Here is a 22,181-nt window from a genome sequence, read left to right as displayed (position 1 = left end):
ATAGGCAGCACCTGCTTTTTCCTCACCCCACAGCCTGCTGTCTGAAGAATGGGCACAATCTACTTGAGTTGGCTGTCGTCTCTCTTGTACGCCGCACGTGCCTTGTCCCAGTCAAGTGTCCAGTTAAGAGTGTTGTGTAGTCAGTCAAGAACTGTCTGGATGGAGATTTTTCCCCTCATCTCTAAGCTGGTGCCTTTACCTGACCGTGTCTCCCACAGTTGATATTGCATGAAACTACCAAATGCAGATTTTGACCTCCAGGAGTTTATTTTGTGCAAATCTGGGTAATACAGTAGTTGGTAACGGCGTGGGGGTACTAGACCTACAGCAGTATTGGAACTTCGTAAGAAAAACTTACGAAGATCTTTGCTTTCCCCTTGGAATGGATGTAGCCCACGCCCTGTCGAGGTACAGGCAGTTCTAGAGCTTGTGCTCTGAGTGCGGCCGTGTGTGCCCTCCCCCATAGGCTCCTGATGGAGAGGGGTTGCGAGGACTGAGCCCCAGTCTCATGTCGCAGAGTGCCTGTGCTAGGCCCAGCTGGCTCATGTGCTTAATTCTCTTGCCAGCTTTTAGGACCGGAGGCGGGCTCTTCATTCGAGTAAAATACGTTCTGGACATTGATGTGTATTTTGTTTACCTTGTTAACATTTCTTTTGTCTTTAGACTCTTGGATACAAAATTGATGGCCAGCACACAACCTTTTAAGGTATTTTTAAAATTGGAGTTGTCACTGATAAACTGTTTTGAATTGTTCTGACTCGCTACTAGGAGCTTGGAATTCTGGTCTAGTTTGTTATTTTCAGATGCATCCAAAAAAGAAAAAAAATTGGAAAAAGACTAGAGATAAATATATTAAAATGTGATTAGTGGTTGTCTTTGGGTGTTGGAATTATTTTTTTCTCTCCTGTACTCTTTTTGAATGTAAATATTTTTAATATTAATATATATAATGTATTTTTTGGGGGCTGGAGTGGGGCGCCTGGCTGGCTCAGTCAGTAGAGCATGCGACTCTTGATCTCAGGGTCATATATTCAGCCCCCAAGTTGAGCATAGAGCTTACTAAAAAAAAAAAAAAAAAAGGTATATATATATATATATATATATATGTATATACGTATGTGCGTGTGTGTATGTATGTATATATGTATATGGATATATATATATTTATATATATAGAATGCATTTCTGAATAGGTTATTCATGCACACACTTCATTATTTTCTTGATTTTATATATTTTGGTTATATTTTCTAATTAGGAAAATTCAGGTAAAAGTGAAATCATTTGCTATTTTGTGAAGTGACTTTACATAACTGAGTGAAATGAATGCCAGAACAGCGCAGCTTTCTGGCCCAAGTTCTGTAGATATTTAACACATCTCCAAAGATGTTTCCTATGGTGATACTTTCTGCATGGTGAACCTGACACTTGCTGTCTCTCACGTTGAAGAAACCGTGACTCCTGAGTTTCTTTAAAGAACACAAGGGGGCAGTACTAGATAGACCTTTTTTTTTTTTTTTTTTGGTCCTGACATTCAGTGAATCCTCTGTGTTGTACTGAGATGATTAAAGCTCATAATTCTCTGCTTTCTGGTTTGCAGGATATCATTAACAACACATCCCTTGCAGAATTGGAAAAGCGGTTAAAAGAGACACCTTTCAACCCTCCTAAAGTTGGTAAGAAAATAAAGTGATCCTGATAGTGCCCCAAGTGCTTGTGATCACGGATCTCACAGAAGGAAGATGAAACTGCTCTAGACACCATCATGCACATTTACAGATTTTGGCTGAGTTAACTTGCTCACGCCCTGTGTTGAATTACTGCTTTCTGAATAAAGATGGTCTCATAATCCTACGTCTATTTTATGTTTATAGATTTGGGGTAGATTTTAATTGCTAAACTTCATTGAGAAGTTTAGCAATTAAAGCTTCAGGGCTTTTATTTCTTAATGCTTGGAATTCTCCCAAAACTTGATGTGTCTTTCTTCTCTATGGTGCATTGTTTAAGCAGGGACAAAGACTTGGTGATTAATTGCCAGAGGTTGAATGAAAATACACTTTTTGTCTCCGAAAAGCCCAAGACCTGGGTTTCCAGTTGAGGAAGGAGAGTCTCCAGCCCTGCCTCTCAACAGAGGTGGCTTAGCTGTGGAACAGTAGCAGCAAGGAAAACCAGAAGTAGGGAGGAATGTTTCTCGGGGCAGAGATGTATTGCCATGTCTGGTCATCGCTCCTACCCAGGTGTTCGGTGAACCTGCCACGTGTTACTTCCTTGGTTCCTGTACACCTCATTTTGCTGCTGACACTGTAATTAGCATTCCATTAGCTGCAGCCTGCAAACTTCTGAAGACATTGATAATTGGACTAATGGTTCAGAAATTGACAATGGAAGGTACTAAAGCAGCCAAGATTACAGCTATTTGCTTCCCTTTCTGGGTAATAGTCCAAAAAAGGAATTAAGAAGAGGAGTGAGGGTGAGGGAAGAAAGCCTAGACCTTTTCTATAACAGTATGATGGAAATAATTGATTTTGGAAATACGTGTTTCAGCTGGTGGTAGAGTAGAGGATATTACTTGGCTATCATGTTAAAAGACTTTTTTAAAGCTTAAAGTCTAATACTTAATACGGAGGTTAAAAATTCGTGCTTAAACAGCCTTATATTGACATAAGAATAAAGTCTTTGTTGTTAATTTCCATTCGTACTTTTGGTTCTGTTGTTGTGTTTTTTTTTTTTTAAGACTTTATTTATTTTAGGGAGAGAGTGAGAGAGAGAGAGGGAGAGGGAGAAGGAGTGGGGGAAGGGGCAGAGCGAGAGGGAGAAGCAGACTCCCTGTGGAGCAGGGAGCCTGACATGGGGCTCCATCCTGGGACTACGGGATCATGACCTGAGCCAAAGGCAGACACTTAACTGACTGAGCCACCCAGGTGCCCCTGTTACAGTGTTTTTGATACTCATTTTCAGAATGGTTCTAGGAAATATTTATGAGTTAAAGTGTTTTTTTTTTTTAAAGATTCTATTGATTTATTTGAGAGAGAAAGAATGAGAGATAGCATGAGAGGGAGGAGGATCAGAGGGAGAAGCAGACTCCCTGCTGAGCAGGGAGCCTGATGCGGGACTCGATCCTGGGACTCCAGGATCATGACCTGAGCTGAAGGCAGTCGCTTAACCAACTGAGCCACCCAGGCGCCCCTTAAAAGTTTTTTTTTAAAGATTTATTTATTTATTTTAGAGAGAGAGAGCACAAGCAGGAGGGGCAGAGGGAGAGAGAGAGAATCTCAAGCAGACTCTGCGCTGAGCACAGAGCCAGAGGCGGGGCTCCATCTCATGACCATGAGATCATGACCTAAGCTGAAACCAAGCACCCCTATGAGTTATAGTTTTATACCATTCTTTCCATGTAATATTCTGGTACCTGGCAGAGAATTTACTCTAAAGCTGGTCGCTCTTCCCAGACATAGTCTTCAGCATGTGTGTGTGTCAGTGTGACGGAAGAATCATGTTGTAAAATGCTCTATCTTGCGAAGTGGCCCCATGTTCCACAGGCAGCGTGACAGCAAATTCTGATCTATTTTTGGAGTTAGTTGTGCCTTCATCTTTAGATCCATTAGCTTGGAAACAGCAGAGGGCATTGTTGAATTGAGCTGCCGATATTGAAGAGAATCTTTTGCCTTTTGGGAGGGTTGCCTGGGGTATTGGTGGATACCAGTGACTGAGCATTGACCATGTACCCGGCACCATGTGAGAGCTTTACTGCATTAGCTCATTTGATCCTTTTATAAGTTTCATGAGGGAGGTTTGGTTTTCATCTCCATTTTGTCAATGTGGAGGCCCAGAGCGGGAGTGACTTGCCCAAGGTCACATAGATAAATGGTGGAACATAGATTCAGACCCAGACAGTGGGACGCACAAATCCATGGTATTATTAGTCATGACTGAAAACTTAAGTCCCACGTCATGAGGGAAGAAGCTCCTTGGGACTTCAGAAAACAGTCAGAAGAGGGATCATCATCCAGGGCAAGTTATGTATGATTGTAAATAGTACCTACCAGTGTGCAGCGAGGAGGCCTGTGGCTGGGTCTTTGATGATGTCACTGAGCCATTTCTCTAGAGCCCTCATTTTCAGTGACCCTTTTATTTCACATTGCAAGGTCTTGTGTGGAGACAATTAAGAAGTAGATAGCCTTTGCCTGCTTGTCTAGGATATTTCTGTGGCATATACCAATGCAATTTGGTAGGGCAGTGTGCCTGCCCGTCTTCACGATTTGTGATATCCTTGGGAACCTCTTTTTCTTTTTTCTCTTTAGAAAGTGCAGAAGGCTTTCCAAGTTATGACACGGCTACTGAACAGCTCCACGAGGCGGGCTATGATGCTTATATCACAGGGCTGTGCTTCATCTCCATGGCGAACTACCTAGGTACTCACCCACACGTATTTCCACCAAACATACCGTGGTCTGGGCTGGATCTTGCCTGTCTACCATTTCCCTGGGGCCCACTCACCCAGGTCTAAGTGGGAGGGTTGGAGGTCAGCATTGGAGGGGTTTGGGGTGGGGCGTGCAGAGTCCATAGGAAGTCCATAGGAAGTCCAAGTTGACCCTTACCTGGTGTGGCACTTGGCCCTTATGAGTGCCCCTTACCCTTCTGAACCGTGCTATTGATTTACATGGTTTGTTGTCTGAACTTTCAGCCTTTGTCTCCTTGACTGTATGTAATACTCTGCTTCTTTTCTTCATTAGGTTCTTTTCTTAGCCCTCCAAAAATTCATGTGTCTGCCAGATCAAAACTCGTTGAACCTTTTTTTAACAAGTAAGTAATCAGGGTCCTGGTGCCCATGTTCTCTCATTGTGGAAGAGCCCAGTATCTGGGATGTCAGGTAGGGATGATCGGGAGCTGTGGTGCATTTTTTAGATAAAGTATTTCTCATCTCAAGTGACTCAGATGTTTTTCGAAAACAGAAATTGACCTTCTGGGAAATGACTTATTAAATATATTGGCTAAAAAAGAGAGAAAGAAAGAAAAAAAAGAAAACACTGCCAAAGGTAGTGCATCTTTTCCAAGACAAAGAACTGGTGGTTTTGGCATTTAAATTACGTGCAAGGGAGACTGTGTGCGTGAGTGTGCGTGTGTGTGTGTGTGTGTGTGTATGTAGTTGGACCTAACACTGCTAACATACTTTACACGTGAGGTTATTATTTATACTTGCATTATTATCCCATTAAGTAGTACTCTTTTTAAGAAGATGTTGGCTACACAAATGGCTTTTAAAGATAATCTGTGGAGAAGTTTTGATTGTCGTTTTATCCCAAGCTTTCATCTGAATGGATCCAGTGAAGTAAAAGCTTGCTCATGTACTCATTGTTGCAAGAAGTCTGTGTGATTTAGGGAGATGTCTAAGTTCAGAGCATTTTCAAAGACTCTCAAGATGATTACTTCAAAGTGTGGTTTGTGCTTTCTTGGCACGGTTGAGACGAAAGTTATAGATGTGATCCTCAAGCTGGCCACAGTTGGGCTCCGTGCCAGAGCCCTAAACCTTCTTTACCCCAGCTCTCTTAACAGGATTGGTTCTAGGAGATTCTGGGGGAGCCAGACAGAACAAGGCCGCCCACATGGGTCATTACTGCTGGGAGAAAGAACCGTTTCAGCGTTGGCTTGGTTACATCATTTCCTTACATTATATGCAGCACTTTATAATCCTATCAGTGTTTTCTGGGTAAGAACACTGACTCCTTTGGATGTCTATGTAAATAGTAGTATCAGAGTGCTTGTACTTAGGTGACATGCTGCAGAGACAGATGTTAATTCCAAACATCTGGATTCCTACAGGTTTGGAATTTGTGTAGTCTGAGTTAGTAAGTCTATCACACTCTGGCTTCTTCTTTTTTTTTAATCTTTGTTCTTTTCTGTGGAAGTTCAGAGGTAAATGTGTTTGACTTTCAAAACATCTTTCAGAGAGGAACGGAAAACAGTATAGTATATATTGAAAATACAGTTGAATTTTTTATTAAGTTTTTAATTTTAATTCCAGTATCGTTAACATAGTGTCCTATTAATTTCAAGTGTACAATATAGTAATTCAACAATTCTATACATTACTCAGTGTGCATCATGATAAGGATACAAAGTTGAATTTTTTTTGGCATGGAAAATTAATTCTAGAAGCTAACAGTTGAATCCTTGCTGTCCATTTCCTTATGGGTAACAGGATTTTCTTAGCTCTTCACTTTTATTTTGGGGGTAGTGTTTATCTTTGTAAAACTTTGGAAGGACAGCTTATGTCACGGACCGTGGAACGTGCAGGTGACCCTAATTTTTGTTCGGATCATGACCGCTCCTTGCACTTTTATGTGCAGGATGTTAAGTCCATTCATTGTTCAACAGTATTTTTCAACTGGGACGTGTTTACTCATTTTTAAATATTTAATTAAAAAAAAATTTTTTTTAACTAGGCTCCACATCCAACATGGGGCTTGAACTCCCGACCCTGAGATTAAGAGTTGCATGTTCTTTCTACTGAGCCAGCCAGGCACCCCTCATTTTTAAATATTTGAAACAACAAGCCTGCTTCTCCACTGAAATCAACTCCTTATAAAATCAGGTGATGGATACAAATTGGTTCGATAATAGGCTGCATCTTAGTTTATCATTAACCTGTGTGACCAACATGAAGAGCAATCAAAATTAGCTTTAATTAAGAAGCTTAACAAAGACTTTATGTATTAATAGACCAGTTTATTATTACTAATAATATTCAAGACAATTCAGAAGAACTGAACAGTAAACACATAGTTTCATTTTACATTGGGAATGTTCATTTTTTTTTCCCCCTGAAACCTAGATGCATACCAAAAATAGTTGAAGATTTGGGAATCCTCCTGTGATATCACCCTGAAAATTCTTGATTTTTTTGCTCCATTTTTCCTTCCATCTGTAAAGGAAGAATATTTTCTTCATCTCTGAAGGAAAAAAGTCCAGCAGGATTTGAAATGCAAAATAAGAACTATTTTTATTCTACATTGGAATAGCTAGGTCAAGTACAGTCGTCCCTTTTTTCTTTGAAAAATAATTGATATGCAATATCATATTAGTTTCAGGTGGACAATATAGTGATTTGATATCTGTATACATTATGAAATGTGGTCATCCTTTCTCAACCCATTTAGAAATTGGGGAAAGCACTTGCACCTTTCAACATCTCTTTCTGTGTTAATACTGACCTCATTCTTACTTCATGCAGGTTTGATTTGTGATGTTAACCTTGATTTTGTCATTTTTTTTTTTTCAAGATTACCCTTGTAGAGAAACATTCAGAAAGGGCCATCAACATTCTCTCAAGTGGTTGATTTTAGAAAAGTCTGTAAATTTCTCTGAGAGTTTGTTTGGCACCAGCCTTTTCTCAGTATGAGCTTAACCAAATATGCATAGTCCAACATAAACTTGAGTGGAAATCAGGCTGCCTACATATGCAAATAACTTTTTGTTCCTCTCTTACCAGATTTATGTTTAGAAAGTAAACCTTGAAGGGGAAATAAACTCCACCTATTTCTGCATTGTTCTGAATTAGCATTTGGCTGCATTAGTTATGCCTTTTTGGGAAGTTGTATTGAGAGCTATTGAGAAATCCCCAAGACAGCTGGCTTTTGAGTGATCTGCAAAGACCACATGGAGTATAAGGTGCTTTCTGAGCCATATTTGCCTAGAAGAATGTCCTGTTTTTGCATGCTGCCATTTTGTCTCTTTCCTGGCCTGGGTACCTCCTACATTTCTCCTTCCTTTGTTGGAATCAGAAGGAACGTCGTCGCAAGGGAGTTGAGCAATAGAAATCCAGATCAGACCACTGCTGAGGACTGGCTGTGTGTGGAATGTACCCTTCGTTTATGTTGTAGGCTCTCTGGGCAGGAAGTGATTTACCTTCTTTTATAACCTTGGTCAGTTTTGATCAATGCATGGAAAACCAGCCTTGGAGAAGATCCTCCGGTCAAATCCTTTTAGGCTGGAAAGAGCTAAAAATACTCTCTGCTTTTCTTTTTTTTCGTACCAGAGAAGCACAAAATCAGGCTTTTGCCTTATGTTTTATTAATAGTCATCTGTGTCGGTTAAACTCTCTCGTAGATAACCTTTTCTGAAGGTTTTTGGGAAGGTTATTTTCTATTTACCTCATTTCTTAGAAAGAGGAAGGAAATGAGCAAGTCTCTTGTTTTGGGTCATCTCTGAAAGCACGGGAATTAAAAAAGGAAGAATTGCCTGCCGTTCTCCGTAGAGGATGGCCATCTTGGTCTTGGCCCAAGTGTCCTGTGTAGGAACAGGATTCCTGTAGAAATCTAGGCCTTCCTGGGATGGACATTGCTGGATGTTGTCTCTGCGCTGGAGGTGAGGAGACAAGCCATAAGAAGGAGTGATACACTCTTGGACGCATTGTTTCCTCCTCTATAAAATGGAGATAAAATTATTCGCCTCCCACAGAAGTTATAAATATCGCACGAGATGCTAAAGGACATTGCCCAGTATTTATTATTTCCCTTTCTTGAAACAGAAGAGAATTTAACATGCCGGTGGATTCTAAAAGTAGATGTGGTAGTGGAATGTGTTTTGTGTTTCTAGTTTCATGATCAGGAAGAAAATTCGTTACCATGTGGATATAAAATTGGAACAAATATAAAGGGTTCACTTTTGCTGGTACCCACCTCTTAAGTGTTTGCTTATGAGAAATCAGGTGCTGATGAAGTGCGTCCATTTGGGACGTAACGGAACAAGCTGTCCTTGGTTTGGATCGTTTATGAAAGTTTTCTCATTCAGACGAATACAGCGGTTTACAGAAGGTTCTGTAGGTACATGTAACCACGATCAGCATAGAGGGGGAGGGATCATTACGATACCTGAACTAAAGCACCCGCGTTTTTCCCCTTTTCCTCCATGGAAAGCCGTCATGTGCTGGCATAATATAGGCATGTGTGTCCTGTTTGACATCAGAGAGATTTTGAACTGAAGGATCATAAGAAAACAAAATACCTCCTGTCTTCCCGGCCCTTGCAGTGATCACGGGGAGAGCAAAACTCGTTTGCTCCATTGACGAGCAATCGCCATTCCTGCCGAGCCGCGTGGAGTGACAGGTCCCTAGCGAGTTGGCCCTGAGCCCACGTGTCTGCAAGTGCAGACCCTGCTTGTCTCTCGAGAGTGGTATTCTTCTCCTCTCCTGCTGGTCCCTCATACAGAAGGTGCTGGAATAACGGGAGGATGAGGCCAATCTGTTCTGATTCCCAGTGTTTGCTGTCGGTTTTTAGCATCCTGGGTGATGGGTCAAATGGGTCTTTACGCACTGTTTGGGTTGGGTATAAAGTAAGTCCGCTGTTGTGTTACAGTGATTTTCCCCACCATGAGCCTTCCATGGTCCCAACATAAGCAAGAGTTACAACACAGTTTGTGCCGTGGGTAAGGTGCAGCTGGGGATGTCACAGCCGTCCACGGAACTGGTTCCATTTGCATTTAACTTTTTTTTTTTAAAAGATTTTATTTATTTATTTGACAGAGAGACAGGGAACACAAGCAGGGAGAGTGGGAGAGGGAGAAGCAGGCTTCCCACCGAGCAGGGAGCCCGATGCAGGGCTCGATCCCAGGACCCTGAGATCATGACCTGAGCTGAAGGCAGTCGCTTAACCGCTTAACCGCTTAACCCAGGCGCCCTGCATTTAACATTTTTAAATCACTTGATTAGCTTCTCCAGTAGAATGGCTTCACTTTGGGGTATCATGTAATATAGGATAGCTGTGGTCTCTGTGGTCAGGTGTCTGGGTTTGAATCCCAGTCCCACTTCTTACACCTGTGCCATTTTGGGCAAGTTACATACCCTCCCTGTGTCTCAGCTTCCTCATCTGTAAACGGAGAACGTTCATACCCAATCGATAGGGTTGTAGTGAGGGTAACATGCAAGCATGTCTGTAAAATGCATAGTGCCTGGCACAAGGTGGCTGTCGGTCAGCCCGGCGCTGCTGCCACTGCCTTGGGGACATTTATACTTTGACGATGTGCATCTCTGACCAGATGCCGGGAGCACACGGTCGGCTATTGTGCCTTCACAGAAGGCATCCTATAATCATAACTTTTTTTTTTAAGATTTTATTTACCCATTTATTTTTAGGGGTGGGGAAGGAGCAAGAGGGAGAGGGAGAGAGAGAATCCCAAGCAGACTCTGCGCTGAGCTGACATGGGGCTCGATCTTACGACCCTGAGATCAGGACCTGAGCTGAAACTAAGAGTCGGATCGTTACCCGACTGAGCCACCCAGGCGGCCTAATCATACCTTTTGTACTGCACATAACCTGAAGGAGGGGCTTCCTATTCAATCAGGAGCCTGGATCGGAAAGGGGGGGGGGGGGGGGGAGGAAAGGCGGCTTGTAACTAAATGGTGTTCAGGGAGAAGATTTGCATGCGATTTCTCTTTTTGCTTGTTGGTTTTGCCCTTGGAGGCTTGTGGTGGTTTCTCCGTGTTTGTGCTGTGTAGCCCTTCCAGGTGTAGATTTTTACTGAGAGAGGGGAGGAAAGAAATGGCATTTACTTGGCAAACCTGTTGGAAGCTGTTTCTTTTTATTTTTTTTAACTGCTTTATGGGGATGTAAATTCACATACCAAATAATTCACACAATTAAAATGTACAGTTCAACTTTTTTTGTATATGACATTATTACTTTTGAAAAATTATCATAAAATATGTGTAACATACAGTTTGCCGTTTTCAACATTAAAAAAAAAATATTTATTTGAGAGGGAGAGAGTGAATACATGGAGGGGGAGGGAGAGAGAGAAAGAGAATCTTAAGCAGGCTCCGTGCCCAGCACAGAGCCCGACGCAGGGCTCGATCTCACGACCCTGAGATCATGATCTGAGCTGAAATCAAGAGTCAGACGCTTAACTGAGCCACCCAGGCGCCCCATCGATTCAGGGCGCTAATGATATTCACAGCGCTGTGCCAGCATCATCATTCTCTGTCCTCAGAACTTCCTGCTCACCCCAAGCAGCACCTCTGTAACCATAAAGCAGTAACTCCTTGCTCCTTCCCCACCTCACCTCCTGCGAACCTCTCATCTACTTTTCTTCGGTCTCTGTACATTTGTCCTTCTGTGAGCTCTTCCTTTTTGAGCAACTCACTGCTTCCATGAGATCTTAATCTGTGAGAACGACTGATACTTTGCAAACATCCGGACCATTTTCCTCTTCTCTTTGGTCGCCGTCTGAGGTTGAGATCACTTCTTAGGCACATAAGCCTTGAGATGTGTGGTTGCAAAGCTGTGCCAGGACCTTGGCTGGGGTTTGCTTGTGTGCAGGGGTGCAGAAGCATAATGGGTAGAGCAGAGGCCTCAGCCTGGGCCGTCGTGCCCCTCGGGTGGGACCTTCATCCTCTCTGAAGCTGGGTTGTCACATCTGTGAAACGCAGATCATAAATGGCCCCCTGGGAGGCTTTACCTCAGGTTGCAGAGAAGCTTCGATTAGGCCGGTCAGCACGGGGTGTAGCGTGTTGTGGAGTCTAGTTGCTGTGGCTTTCACCACAGTGAACTTCCCAGAAAGTAATGTGATTCTCGTTTTTCCTGGTACTGGGGGCAGTGGTAGATGAACAAAGCGGGCTGTGTGTACTTAGCCGGGTTTTCCCGGGTGGCAGTCTCTGTTGCGAGCAGGAAAGAGGCAGAAGTGCAGGATGCCGATAAAATCCTTTTTATAGAGAACAGCGACCTGGAATCCCCTTAAGAAAACACTGCCTGAGTGTCTTTGTGTCTTAATGAAAAAGGTCTTGCTGCGAGGTTGGGTTGTGAATGAGAAGAAGAGACTCTCTGCCCGTGTGCCGGTCACACTCGTGTGTCTTGAGCCTTAGGATGCTGGTAAGGCAGCGAGGTGAAGGGCACAGTCTCCTTCAATTGTCTGCACCAGGAGTAGCAGTGCCCTGTGCATGCCTCTGGCCACAGGAGCCCCTGGGGATCCCAGAACCGAGGGCTCAGGGAGGCAGGATGGAGGTAGACAGTGATGGTGGTGATTGTGGGACCTTCCGTGGCCGGCTGGCTGGCTTTGCCAACAACGTGGTAGTGGTATCATCCTTTAATTTAATTTAATTTTTAATTTTTAATTTTTTTTGAAGATTTTGTTTATTTATTTGAGAGAGAGAGAATGAGAGAGAGCACATGAGAGGGGGGAGGGTCAGAGGGAGAAGCAGACTCCCTGCCGAGCAGGGAGCCTGATGCGGGACTCGATCCAGGGACTCCAGGATCATGACCTGAGCCGAAGGCAGCCGCTTAACCAACTGAGCCACCCAGGTGCCCCATCCTTTAATTTTATATTTGCGGTTCTTGAATGAAGGGGTGATGTCCTCTGCCCCTTCGCTTCTACCCAGAATGGATTTTGCACCAGGGCTGGGGAGCATAGTCTACCACTCGTTCTGAACTGATTAGAAGTGGACTGTGGTGCTCTTGTGGACATTACTTTTTAATCATAGAGAGCCAACAAGTATGCCTTTTATAAAAAATGGAGTCCATTTTCATCCTTCTCTGGACTGTGCAAATCTTGGAGTCCAGCGCCATGAGGAGTAAAATCACAGCATTGCAAATGCTTAGAGCAGCCTCCCAGAGTCCAGAAGGTTTCTCCCTGGTTTGCAGAATGTATTTGCCCCCAGTACGCAGGATGTATTTCATACTCACATGCCTTAGCCAAAGCCCTTTATTTTAGCCTGAGTCATGTTCGCTTCACTTTTGGTTCCCCAAGTTACTAGGATAGAAGGAATCGCCAAGAATTGACTTGGTTTGGTTACCCTGAAAGCTCTGTAGTACACTGGTTTTCAGAAAGGCAAAAGACAGATGAGTCCAGGGCACATTGAATGATTCTCAGGCCTTTAGTCTGGCTTCTTAAGACTGGGAACCAGTGCGGGGCGCCTGGGTGGCTCAGTTGGTTAAGCGACTGCCTTCGGCTCAGGTCATGATCCTGGAGTCCCGGGATCGAGTCCCGCATCGGGCTCCCTGCTCGGCAGGGAGTCTGCTTCTCCCTCTGACCCTCCTCCCTCTCATGCTCTCTGTCTCTCATTCTCTCTGTCTCAAATAAATAAATAAAGTCTTTAAAAAAAAAAGACTGGGAACCAGTGCTTGTTTTCATGACTTCTTCAGGAAGGAGGATGCTTGCCTCAAGCTGGTTTTGCTTGTCTAATTTCTACCTTGCAGTCTCGATTGCCAGACATGTATTAGGCGAGCTGCATCTGTGGCTTTTTCAAAAGGCTGCTTTTTAAAGAAATCTTCAAGGGCACAGACCGCGTACACCTCTTCTTGGCTTGCCTAGCCTCGGGGGTGTTACAGGGGCTGTGCACCTGCTGAGCTGTTCCAGCCTCGTGTTGGCTCTGGTTACTTTAAGATAGATTTCCCCCTGGCTTCATGACTTGTTTATCATGACGATGAACAAGTAATTTGTAGAGGTAAAAAAAAAAACATCAGTCAACCCCTGGATATATATTTAAATAGCTCGCCTCCTCTACAGTAGGGTATTGTACTAGTTTTCCTGTGGTGGCTGCCCTAACAGATCACCGCAGGCTTGGTGGCTTCACCAACAGGAGTTTGTTCCGTCACAGTTCTGGAGGCCAGGAGTTTGAAATCAAGGTGTCGGCACAGCTGCATTTCCTCCCGGGGCTCCGGGGAAGAGTATGTTCTTTGCCTCTTGTAGCTTTTGGTGACTGCTGGTAGTCCTTGGCTTCTGGCCACATCTCTCCGATCTCTGCCTCTGTGGTCACATTGTAGCCTCCGCCGTGTGTGTGTGTGTGTGTGTGTGTGTGTGTGTGTCCTCCCTCTGCCTCTTTCTCATAAGGACACTTGGGCTGGCATTTAGGGCCCCCTTAGGTAGTCCAGGATAATGTTCTCAAGAGCCTTAACTTAATTTTTTTTTTTTAAGATTTTATTTATTTATCTGACAGAGAGAGACACAGCGAGAGAGGGAAGGCAAGCGGGGGGAGTGGGAGAGGGAGAAGCAGGCTTCCCGCTGAGCAGGGAGCCCGATGCGGGGCTCGATCCCAGGACCCTGAGATCCTGACCTGAGCTGAAGGCAGACGCTTAACCACTGAGCCACCCAGGCGCCCCTGGAGATCTTCTTTCTTTTTTTTTTTTTTTTTAAAGATTTTATTTATTTATTTGAGAGAGAGAGAATGAAAGAGAGAGAGCAGGAGAGGGGGGAGGGTCAGAGGGAGAAGCAGACTCCCTGCCGAGCAGGGAGCCCGATGTGGGACTCGATCCAGGGACTCCAGGATCATGACCTGAGCCGAAGGCAGTCGCTTAACCAACGGAGCCACCCAGGCGCCCTGGAGATCTTATTTCTAAGTAATCTCTACACCCAGTGTGGGGCTCAGACTCACAACCCCGAGATTAAGAGTCATGTGCTTTCCCAAGCAGACACCCCAGTATTGTCCCCATTTTAAAGCTAAGGCTGTCTGCCGAGGGTCTCAGAAATGGCAGAGTCAGGGATAACCCAGGTCTGTGCTCGACCGGGAATGGTTTCTTCCCCCCAAGCACCCAGTTTCTAAAGAGACAGTTCTGCGGTGGGTTGCACGTTTTCTGAGGAGATGATGCTAGTATCTTTCATCGATTTCCTTTTCTCTTGGTGTTTGGCCTGAGCAAGTGGTCGTAAAAGATGTTGACTCCAACCAGCGGATTGTGTGGGGCTGGGTTCCCCTGACAGTTTATAGTCTGCTGTTTCACAGGCTGTGCAGACATTGCCTTTGTATAATGCTTAGTTTAACATTTTTATTTGATGTAATTTGATATGGTTCATTTGATGGGGATTGTTCAGATGAGCTGCTGGTTTTCTTTCTTTCTCCCCCCTCCCCTTGTGTCTAGTGTTGTATCTGTTTAAGAAAGGCCACGGGTTGGCTTCAGGACAGATGTCGGGTAACGCTCTATTTGTCAAAACATCAAGTGACTACACTGAAAACTGTGTGCCCCCCGCCTGGGTGACATTAAAATAACTGATGCCACAGTAAGTCCCCTCCGGCCAGTGGTTGCCTTCGTATTTTATACAAGCGCTTTAGTGAGCAAAATAAATGAGCTTGTTTTGTGAGAGATGTCTGTATGCTTCCTACCCTGGATGATAAAATTAGTTTTTTATAGCACATAAATATGTATAATGATGAGCCCTTGCATACAAGGTTCTTATGAAGTGCTTTTACTGCTGTGCCCTGAAGGAAGTACCAAGACCATTTGCAAGTACAGTAGGGCTGGCAGTCATTAAAGGTTTCAGTTTTCCTTGGGAAGGCTTGGGACTTGGGGTGAGCCTCAAATTAATTCACTGCTCAGATTGTGTTGAGATGAGATTTTACTCCACCTCTCTATATCCCAGTCTTCAGTGGTGTGAGAGGAATGCAGTTTTACTTGGAAATCTCTCTCTCTTTTTTTTTTTTTGAGATAAAGCTTTTTAGGAACAGAAGTGTCGTCTGGAAGAAAGCAGATGAACAAATGCAAATTTTTGCTCGTCGAATGAAATAGTGCATTTCTAGGAGGAAGAAAGAAGAGTCTCGTGGCTTCAGGTTTTTCTTTTTGCCAGGGAAGGAGACCAGATAAGCACTGTTGTTCTTTATGCAGACTTGCCATGACATTAGAAATCCTTCCGGATCATTCAGGCCTGGCTGTATGTGCCCAGATCTGACATCGCCTAAGATACACTCTTATATTCAGGCACCTCTAGATCTCTCCCAACCTGGGATGTGCCGATTCACTGGTTTTCCTGAGGGTGATCACAGTGTGTGGGGCAGGTGTGCCTGGGAAGCCCGATGCCCATGCACCCCAGCGTAGCAGCTCCTGTACCGCAAACGTGGGTCCCTTTCATCTTGTCCCTTTCATCTCTGACAAGAAAGGCACTAGGCTTTTCTTGCTGCCTGTCATTCCCATTGCCTTGAAATTTCAGCCTACCCAAAGCTTTTGCTCAAATGGCAGCCTCATGTTGTGTGTCTGGGCTCTGCTATGATTTAATCAGCCCTTAGAGCATTCCCCCCACAAAAACGTTTCTAGAGGCTCGTATCTCAAGCTCTTGCTGCACATACACCCACTAGGGGCTTCAGTAGTGATTGAGGACTAAAAAGCTGACTTGTTCCTGGATGCTCCTGCTGGAACTCTTCCAGGCTCACCATTTCACATCGAGGCTTTGGAAACAGCTCAGGTTAAAAGCCAACTGTGAGAGGTGCACCCAGCAGAAGGAGGGGCGGGGGCGGCCTTTATTGTAGAGCTAGTAGTGAGAAGCTTCGGGTCTCCGTCCTGCCTCTGCTCCCTTCTGGCCACATATAAGCCACTGAACTTGGAAAAACCTGCTTTCTCATTCCTGGTATGATGAGGCCAGTGCTTATCTACCTGTCCTGCAGACACCAGAGGATCAAATAAGCTGAACATATAATGATAAATGTTGTTATTTTACTCAGGAATTTTGTACTTAAAAAATATGTGTACTTTTTTCTGATTGGAACACAAAATACCCACTCATAATTCCACCAGCCCCTCCCCCAAAATCCCTTCATTTTAATGAATGTCCTAGCAGTGTGTTTTCTGTGTCTGTTTCATTTACTAATTGAGATTAGTATAATTCATTTACTGATTGAGATTATATTAGTTCTATGATTTTGTAACTTAAAAAAAATACAATAGTGAATTTTCAGAAGATACTAAAACTAGTGGCCAGTGTCATGTGGATGATGTTCAGTGGTTTGTCGGGTGGCTATAGCGTGGTCCACTTACATAACTTAACCTTTGTGGTTTGACCTCTCGTCAGTAAGCACTTCCCCTGCACTGCAACGGGCTTGACCATTTTTTGCCAGTTGCTTCTTACAAGCGGCCATTGACACACCACTCTGATTCGCTCTCTTTCTCTGCCTTCGGACATAGCACCAGAAGGCACGCTGCTGTGGGAGCAGAATTAAATATTTTCTTTCATTTCCGAGTAGAATCATTGATTTTATACATAGATGTGGTAATGCAGAATTTTAAAGAACTGTCAGGGTCTTTTCAGTTCCCAGAGATTTGAGCCTCTTGTGAATAGTGTTCCTGAATCACCTTCGGGACTTCTTGTGTGCGTTTTTGAATATCACTTTTGCCCTCTGTGTTTTTTGAACTTAGCTGCATAAAATGGGTTAACACTGGCATCCTTGTGCAATCCCTTTTTATTCACTAGACAACTGGGGAATGGTTCAGATAAGCCATAGTCCAAGGCAAGCTGTTGTGTCATCAAAGAATGACCTTTGATCTTAGTGTAGTTCTTAGAGCAGCCTTGTGTGCTTTGTGGTGGCCAGAATGAGTGTCTGAAACTTGTTGGTAAGGTCAGAGAATTTTGATAAGGTGAGAGGTATATGATTCAGTGTGTTGTGCGTGGTATCACGCAAGCATTTGCTGGTCTTTGGTGCCGAGTTAGTGCTAAATAATGTGTGATGCTAGAGGTGATCATTTGAAGCCAATTCACAGAACCAGGTTGGGCTTTTGCAATGAGTTGCCAAGAGAGTGGTATTAGTAATCTTTTTTCTCTGTCTCCTTAAAAACAAGAACCATAGTGGTCAGCCGTGGTTTCCCCCAATTTCTCTCTTGCAGAGAAGCTAGTTGCTTGCCACAGTTGAGCTCCTGGTTTCAGGGAGTGGTAGAAGACTTAAGTTATTGCTTCCTGGATTTTGAGGTAGTCCTTGGTATTTGTTTTGATAGTTTTGTGTTTTTCTAAGCCAGACTCATTTAATGTAAAAAATCATTAAGACTAATGCTTTTTGGAGAAGTTGGCACAACATATTGGTCATTATTATGCCGGTTGATTAATTAATCATTATTAATGGCAGCACAACATTGAACATACTCTTTTCGTGTTCTGTTAACTCAGTGATTCTCAGTCTCCTGAGTTTCTGAGTCAGCAGGTCTCAGGTAGGGCCTGGGAATTTGCATTTCTTTTTTTTTTTTTAAAGATTTTATTTATTTATTTGAGAGAGAGAATGAGAGAGAGCATGAGAGGGGGGAGGGTCAGAGGGAGAAGCAGACTCCCTGCCGAGCAGGGAGCCCGATGCGGGACTCGATCCCGGGACTCCAGGATCATGACCCGAGCCGAAGGCAGTCGCTTAACCAACTGAGCCACCCAGGCGCCCGGAATTTGCATTTCTAACAGGTTCCCAGGTGGTACTGATGTTGTTGATCTGGGGAACCGCATTTTCATAAGGGCTCAAGAGTCTGGGCTCCTAAGAAGTTTTATATCTGGAATGGAATTCTTCAGTGACCAGCAAGCCTTCTCACACAGTCTAGGCCACAGTGTCATACTGCCCAGGTCTGAAAAGGATGTTGGCGGATGGCTTTTTGTGAGTGCCACGCAGCATATGGGGGACTCTTCGGAGATAAACGCATTGTGCACAGCTTACGCTGTGTAACCCATTAAAGAGGCTGACCTGAAGTCTCCTAGTCTGATGAGCAAAAGAGTTTGCTGTGCTTTACTGTTGGATCATTCCAGACATGTTAGGTAACAGAGATTAACGGCATCATCAGTCATATAACTGTAGAAACTAAAAACCTGATAGACGCCAAAAAGGGTAAACTTTGTTTCGAGGCATCTAGGGTGTGAACTTGAATTTACGGTTTCTTAGGAGAGAATCCTGGTGTAAAATTGGCGATTGTATTAAATAAAAGTTTTAATCTTAATCTTTGAAGAGTTAGTGTCAACCCTTTTAGCCAATAAGCGCTGAAATAATACTTCTTCAAGGAGGCTTGTGGGAATGTGGCAAGACTCCCACCCTGTCATGTCTTCACTGAATTACAGCCATCTTGAATCTTTACTAAAATAGAAGTACTGTTTTGTGCAAGTGTTGGTTCGAGTGTCTTTGATATCTGCAGAGGAAGGCCTCTGTAAGAGCATGCGTCAGTACAATTCTCAGGGAAGGAGCACCCTTGCGTGTGTTTATCAGCATTGCTGCTTGCCCAGTGCATTCCTTCCTGTGTGAGAATGAACACTGTTGCTCAGACGATCCATATGTGAAGTCTTTCATCAGATCATCTCCGGGAGGTGTCAGCCTTTTGATAGCCAGTTTGTAGGAGGCATACACATAACGAAATGCTGTAATTTTACTTCAGAAGGGCAGAGATGTGACCAGAGCTGCGGCTTGCAGACAGCCTGGCATACGGGGGTGGGAGGCCACTGGGGAGTTGACTTTGGTTCAGTTCCAGTGACGCTCAGCTCCAGTTTTAGGGTCGGTTTCCCAATTGCAGGGCTTTCTCCAGAGGTACAGGCTGCCAAGGCACATACACAGTTGGTTTGCGTGTTCCTCCAGGGCTTGGGGCTGTTCATTTCTCTCTAAAGCCCAGACATGGAGGCATTGGAGAAGAGTGAGAAGTGCTATTAATAATTTATTTGAAAGGGGTTTCTATTTAGTGAAAGTGTTGAGTAAGCAAACAAGATATTGTGGAATTAACTAACTCAAAAAAAAATCTATTGAGTCTTTTAGCTAAGGACAGATTTTTACTTATTTTAGTCAGGGGTGAAATTCAGATGAAATATCAGAGAACAAATTGTCTGTTGGGTGACAAAAGATACCCTTCAAAAAAAGTTTTGAGACACTTACATGGTGAGATCAGTTGGGGAGGTCTCCTTTTAAAAGTGTAATTCTTGTTGCTGTTTATAGGATGATAGGCTTTCTCAGTTTGTTCGTGAGGTCCCATGATTTTAGGAATAAAACAATATTTAAAAAAAGAAATCAAGCAATTGCAGACTCAGACATGTGATTTTACCTTATATTCCTCTCCCTGCAACAGGTAAGATAGTGCACAGGATACATGAGATAGATTTAACTGGCATTTTTAGTCATGTGACTCTAAAAGAGTCTCTATTTCCCCTTGGCCTCTCAGTTCTGGTGGCCTTTCTTTTCTTTTCTTTCTTTTTTTTTTTAAAGATTTTGTTTATTTATTTGAGAGAGAAAGAGAGAGCAAGCATGAGCAGGGAGAGGGCTAGAAGCAGAGAGAGAATCTCAAGCAGACTCTGTGCTGAGTGCAGAGCCTGACTCGGGGCTCGATCTCACATCCCTGACATCATGACCTGAGCCGCAACCAAGAGTTGGACGCTCAACCAATTGAGCCACCCAGGTGCCCCTATTTTCTTTTTTGAGTTTAAAAAATAATAGTAAAAGGAATTTTAAAAAACGAAACTCAGGTTCCCAAAATCTTTGTCTGGCTTTTTTTTTTTTTTTAGTGGGGGTGGAGGGGTATTTTTATTTCTTAGTTTAATGATAAATATTTTACAAAGCTGTAATCATAGTATAAAATTTGGGACCTTTAAGAAAGTTTTTATTTAAGTTCCAGTTAACATATAGTGTAATATTAGTTTCAGGTGTATAGTATAGTGATACACCTCTTTTATGTCTCACCCGGTGCTCATCACAAGTGCGCTCTTTAACCCCCATCACCTGTTCCCCCATCCTTCCCACCTCCCCTCTGGAGCCTCTGATGACCATCAGTTTGTTCTCTATAGTTAAGTGTCTGTTTCTTGGTTTGTGCCTCTTATTTTCCTTTGCTCCCTTGTTTTGTTTCTTAAATTCCACATATAAGTTAAATCTTACGGTTTTTGTCTTTCTCTGACTGGTTTCACTTAGCGTAATACACTCTAGCTCCATCCAGTTGCAAATGGCAAGATTTCTTTTTTTTTTTTTTTTAAAGATTTTATTTATGTATTTGACAGAGAGAGACAGCGAGAGAGGGAACACAAGCAGGGGGAGTGGGAGAGGGAGAAGCAGGCTTCCCGCGGAGCAGGAAGCCCGATGCGGGACTCGATCCCAGGACCCTGGGATCATGACCTGAGCCGAAGGCAGACGCTTAATGACTGAGCCACCCAGGTGCCCCTGGCAAGATTTCATTCTTTTTTATGACTGAGTAATATTCCATTATGTATATACACCACATCTTCTTTATCCACTCGCTGATAGACATTTGGGCTCTCTCCATAGTTTGGCTATTGTAGATAATGCTGCTGTAAACATCGGGGTGCATGTATCCCTTCAAATTAGTATTTCTGTATTTTTTGGGTAAATACCTAGAAGCACAATTGCTGGGTCATAGGGAAGTTCTATTTTTAACTTTTTGAGGAACCTCCATACTGTTTTTCAGAGTGGCTGCACCAGTTTGCATTCCCACGATGGAACTAGAGAGTATTATGCTAAGTGAAGTCAGTTAGAGAAAGACAAATACCATATGATTTCACCCAAACGTGGAGTTTAAGAAACAAACAAATGAGCTTTAGGGAAGAAAAAGAGAGAGGCAAGCTAAGAAACATACTCTTAACTCTAGACAACAAACTGATGGTCACCAGAGTGGGGGTGGGCATAGGGGGCGGATGGGTGAAATACGTGATGGGGATTAAGGGGTGCACTTGTGATGAGCACTGGGTGATGCATGGAAGCCCTGAAACACTATATTGTACACCTGAAACTGATATAACACTGTTAACTAACTAGAATTTATTTTATTTTTTTAAAGATTTTATTTATTTGACACAGAGAGAGAGATAGAGAGCACAAGCAGGGGGAGCAGCAGGCAGAGGGAGAGGGAGAAGCAGGCTCTCCGCTGAGCAAGGAGCCCGATACGGGGCTCGATCCCAGGACGCTGGGATTGTGACCTGAGCCGAAGGCAGCCACTTAACCGACTGAGCCACCCAGGCGCCCCTAACTAACTGGAATTTAAATAAAAACTTAAAAAAAAAAGATTCCAATGTCATTTTTACAGAAGTAGAAAAAAAATCCTAAAATGTTTTGAAGTTTTTATAGTTACTTGGATTGTTTAATACTCTTTTGAAATGATGAACTATAATTTACTGGCCCTCCCCCCCCATCTTATTGAACCTTAAGGTCAATTTTGATTTTGGAGGTATTTGACAGTATAGCAATGAACAAGCAAACAAGATAGTGTGGAATTAACTGTAAAAAAAAAAAAATCTATTGAGTCTTTTAGCTAAGAACAGATTTTTACTTATTTTAGTCAGGGGTGAAATTCAGATGAAATATCAGAGAACAAATTGTCGACTCAGCTTTTATTCCTCTGTTGAAATTAGGGTAAAAACTTTAAATTATTTTTATGGTGCTTGATATGTTCCATTAACTTTTAAATTAAGGGTGTTTTTTAAATTTATTTGGTTTTTATTTATTTTAATTTAATTTAATTTAATAATTTTATTTAATTAATTTAATTTTATTT

General features: G+C 43.2%; 1 protein-coding gene across 3 annotated transcripts in view; it reads left to right on the top strand.

Moving 5' to 3' along the window:
- PARN (poly(A)-specific ribonuclease) overlaps nucleotides 1–22,181 on the top strand; it is a 162,668-nt gene that overhangs the window by 29,939 nt on the left and 110,548 nt on the right. For all 3 annotated transcript variants that reach the window (XM_035022310.1, XM_035022309.1, XM_035022312.1), the window contains exons 15-18: nucleotides 664–706; nucleotides 1,601–1,676; nucleotides 4,302–4,412; nucleotides 4,734–4,803. In XM_035022310.1, the coding sequence (XP_034878201.1) occupies nucleotides 664–706; nucleotides 1,601–1,676; nucleotides 4,302–4,412; nucleotides 4,734–4,803 (300 nt within the window). The remainder of the gene's footprint in view (nucleotides 1–663; nucleotides 707–1,600; nucleotides 1,677–4,301; nucleotides 4,413–4,733; nucleotides 4,804–22,181) is intronic.

The sequence above is a fragment of the Mirounga leonina genome, unplaced genomic scaffold (genome assembly GCF_011800145.1).
Source record: "Mirounga leonina isolate KUSES-001 unplaced genomic scaffold, KU_Mleo_1.0 Mir_175, whole genome shotgun sequence".
Taxonomy (NCBI): Eukaryota; Metazoa; Chordata; class Mammalia; order Carnivora; family Phocidae; genus Mirounga; species Mirounga leonina.
The sequence above is the reverse complement of the archived record's forward strand: the minus strand, read 5'-3'. Positions and strand labels throughout refer to the sequence as shown.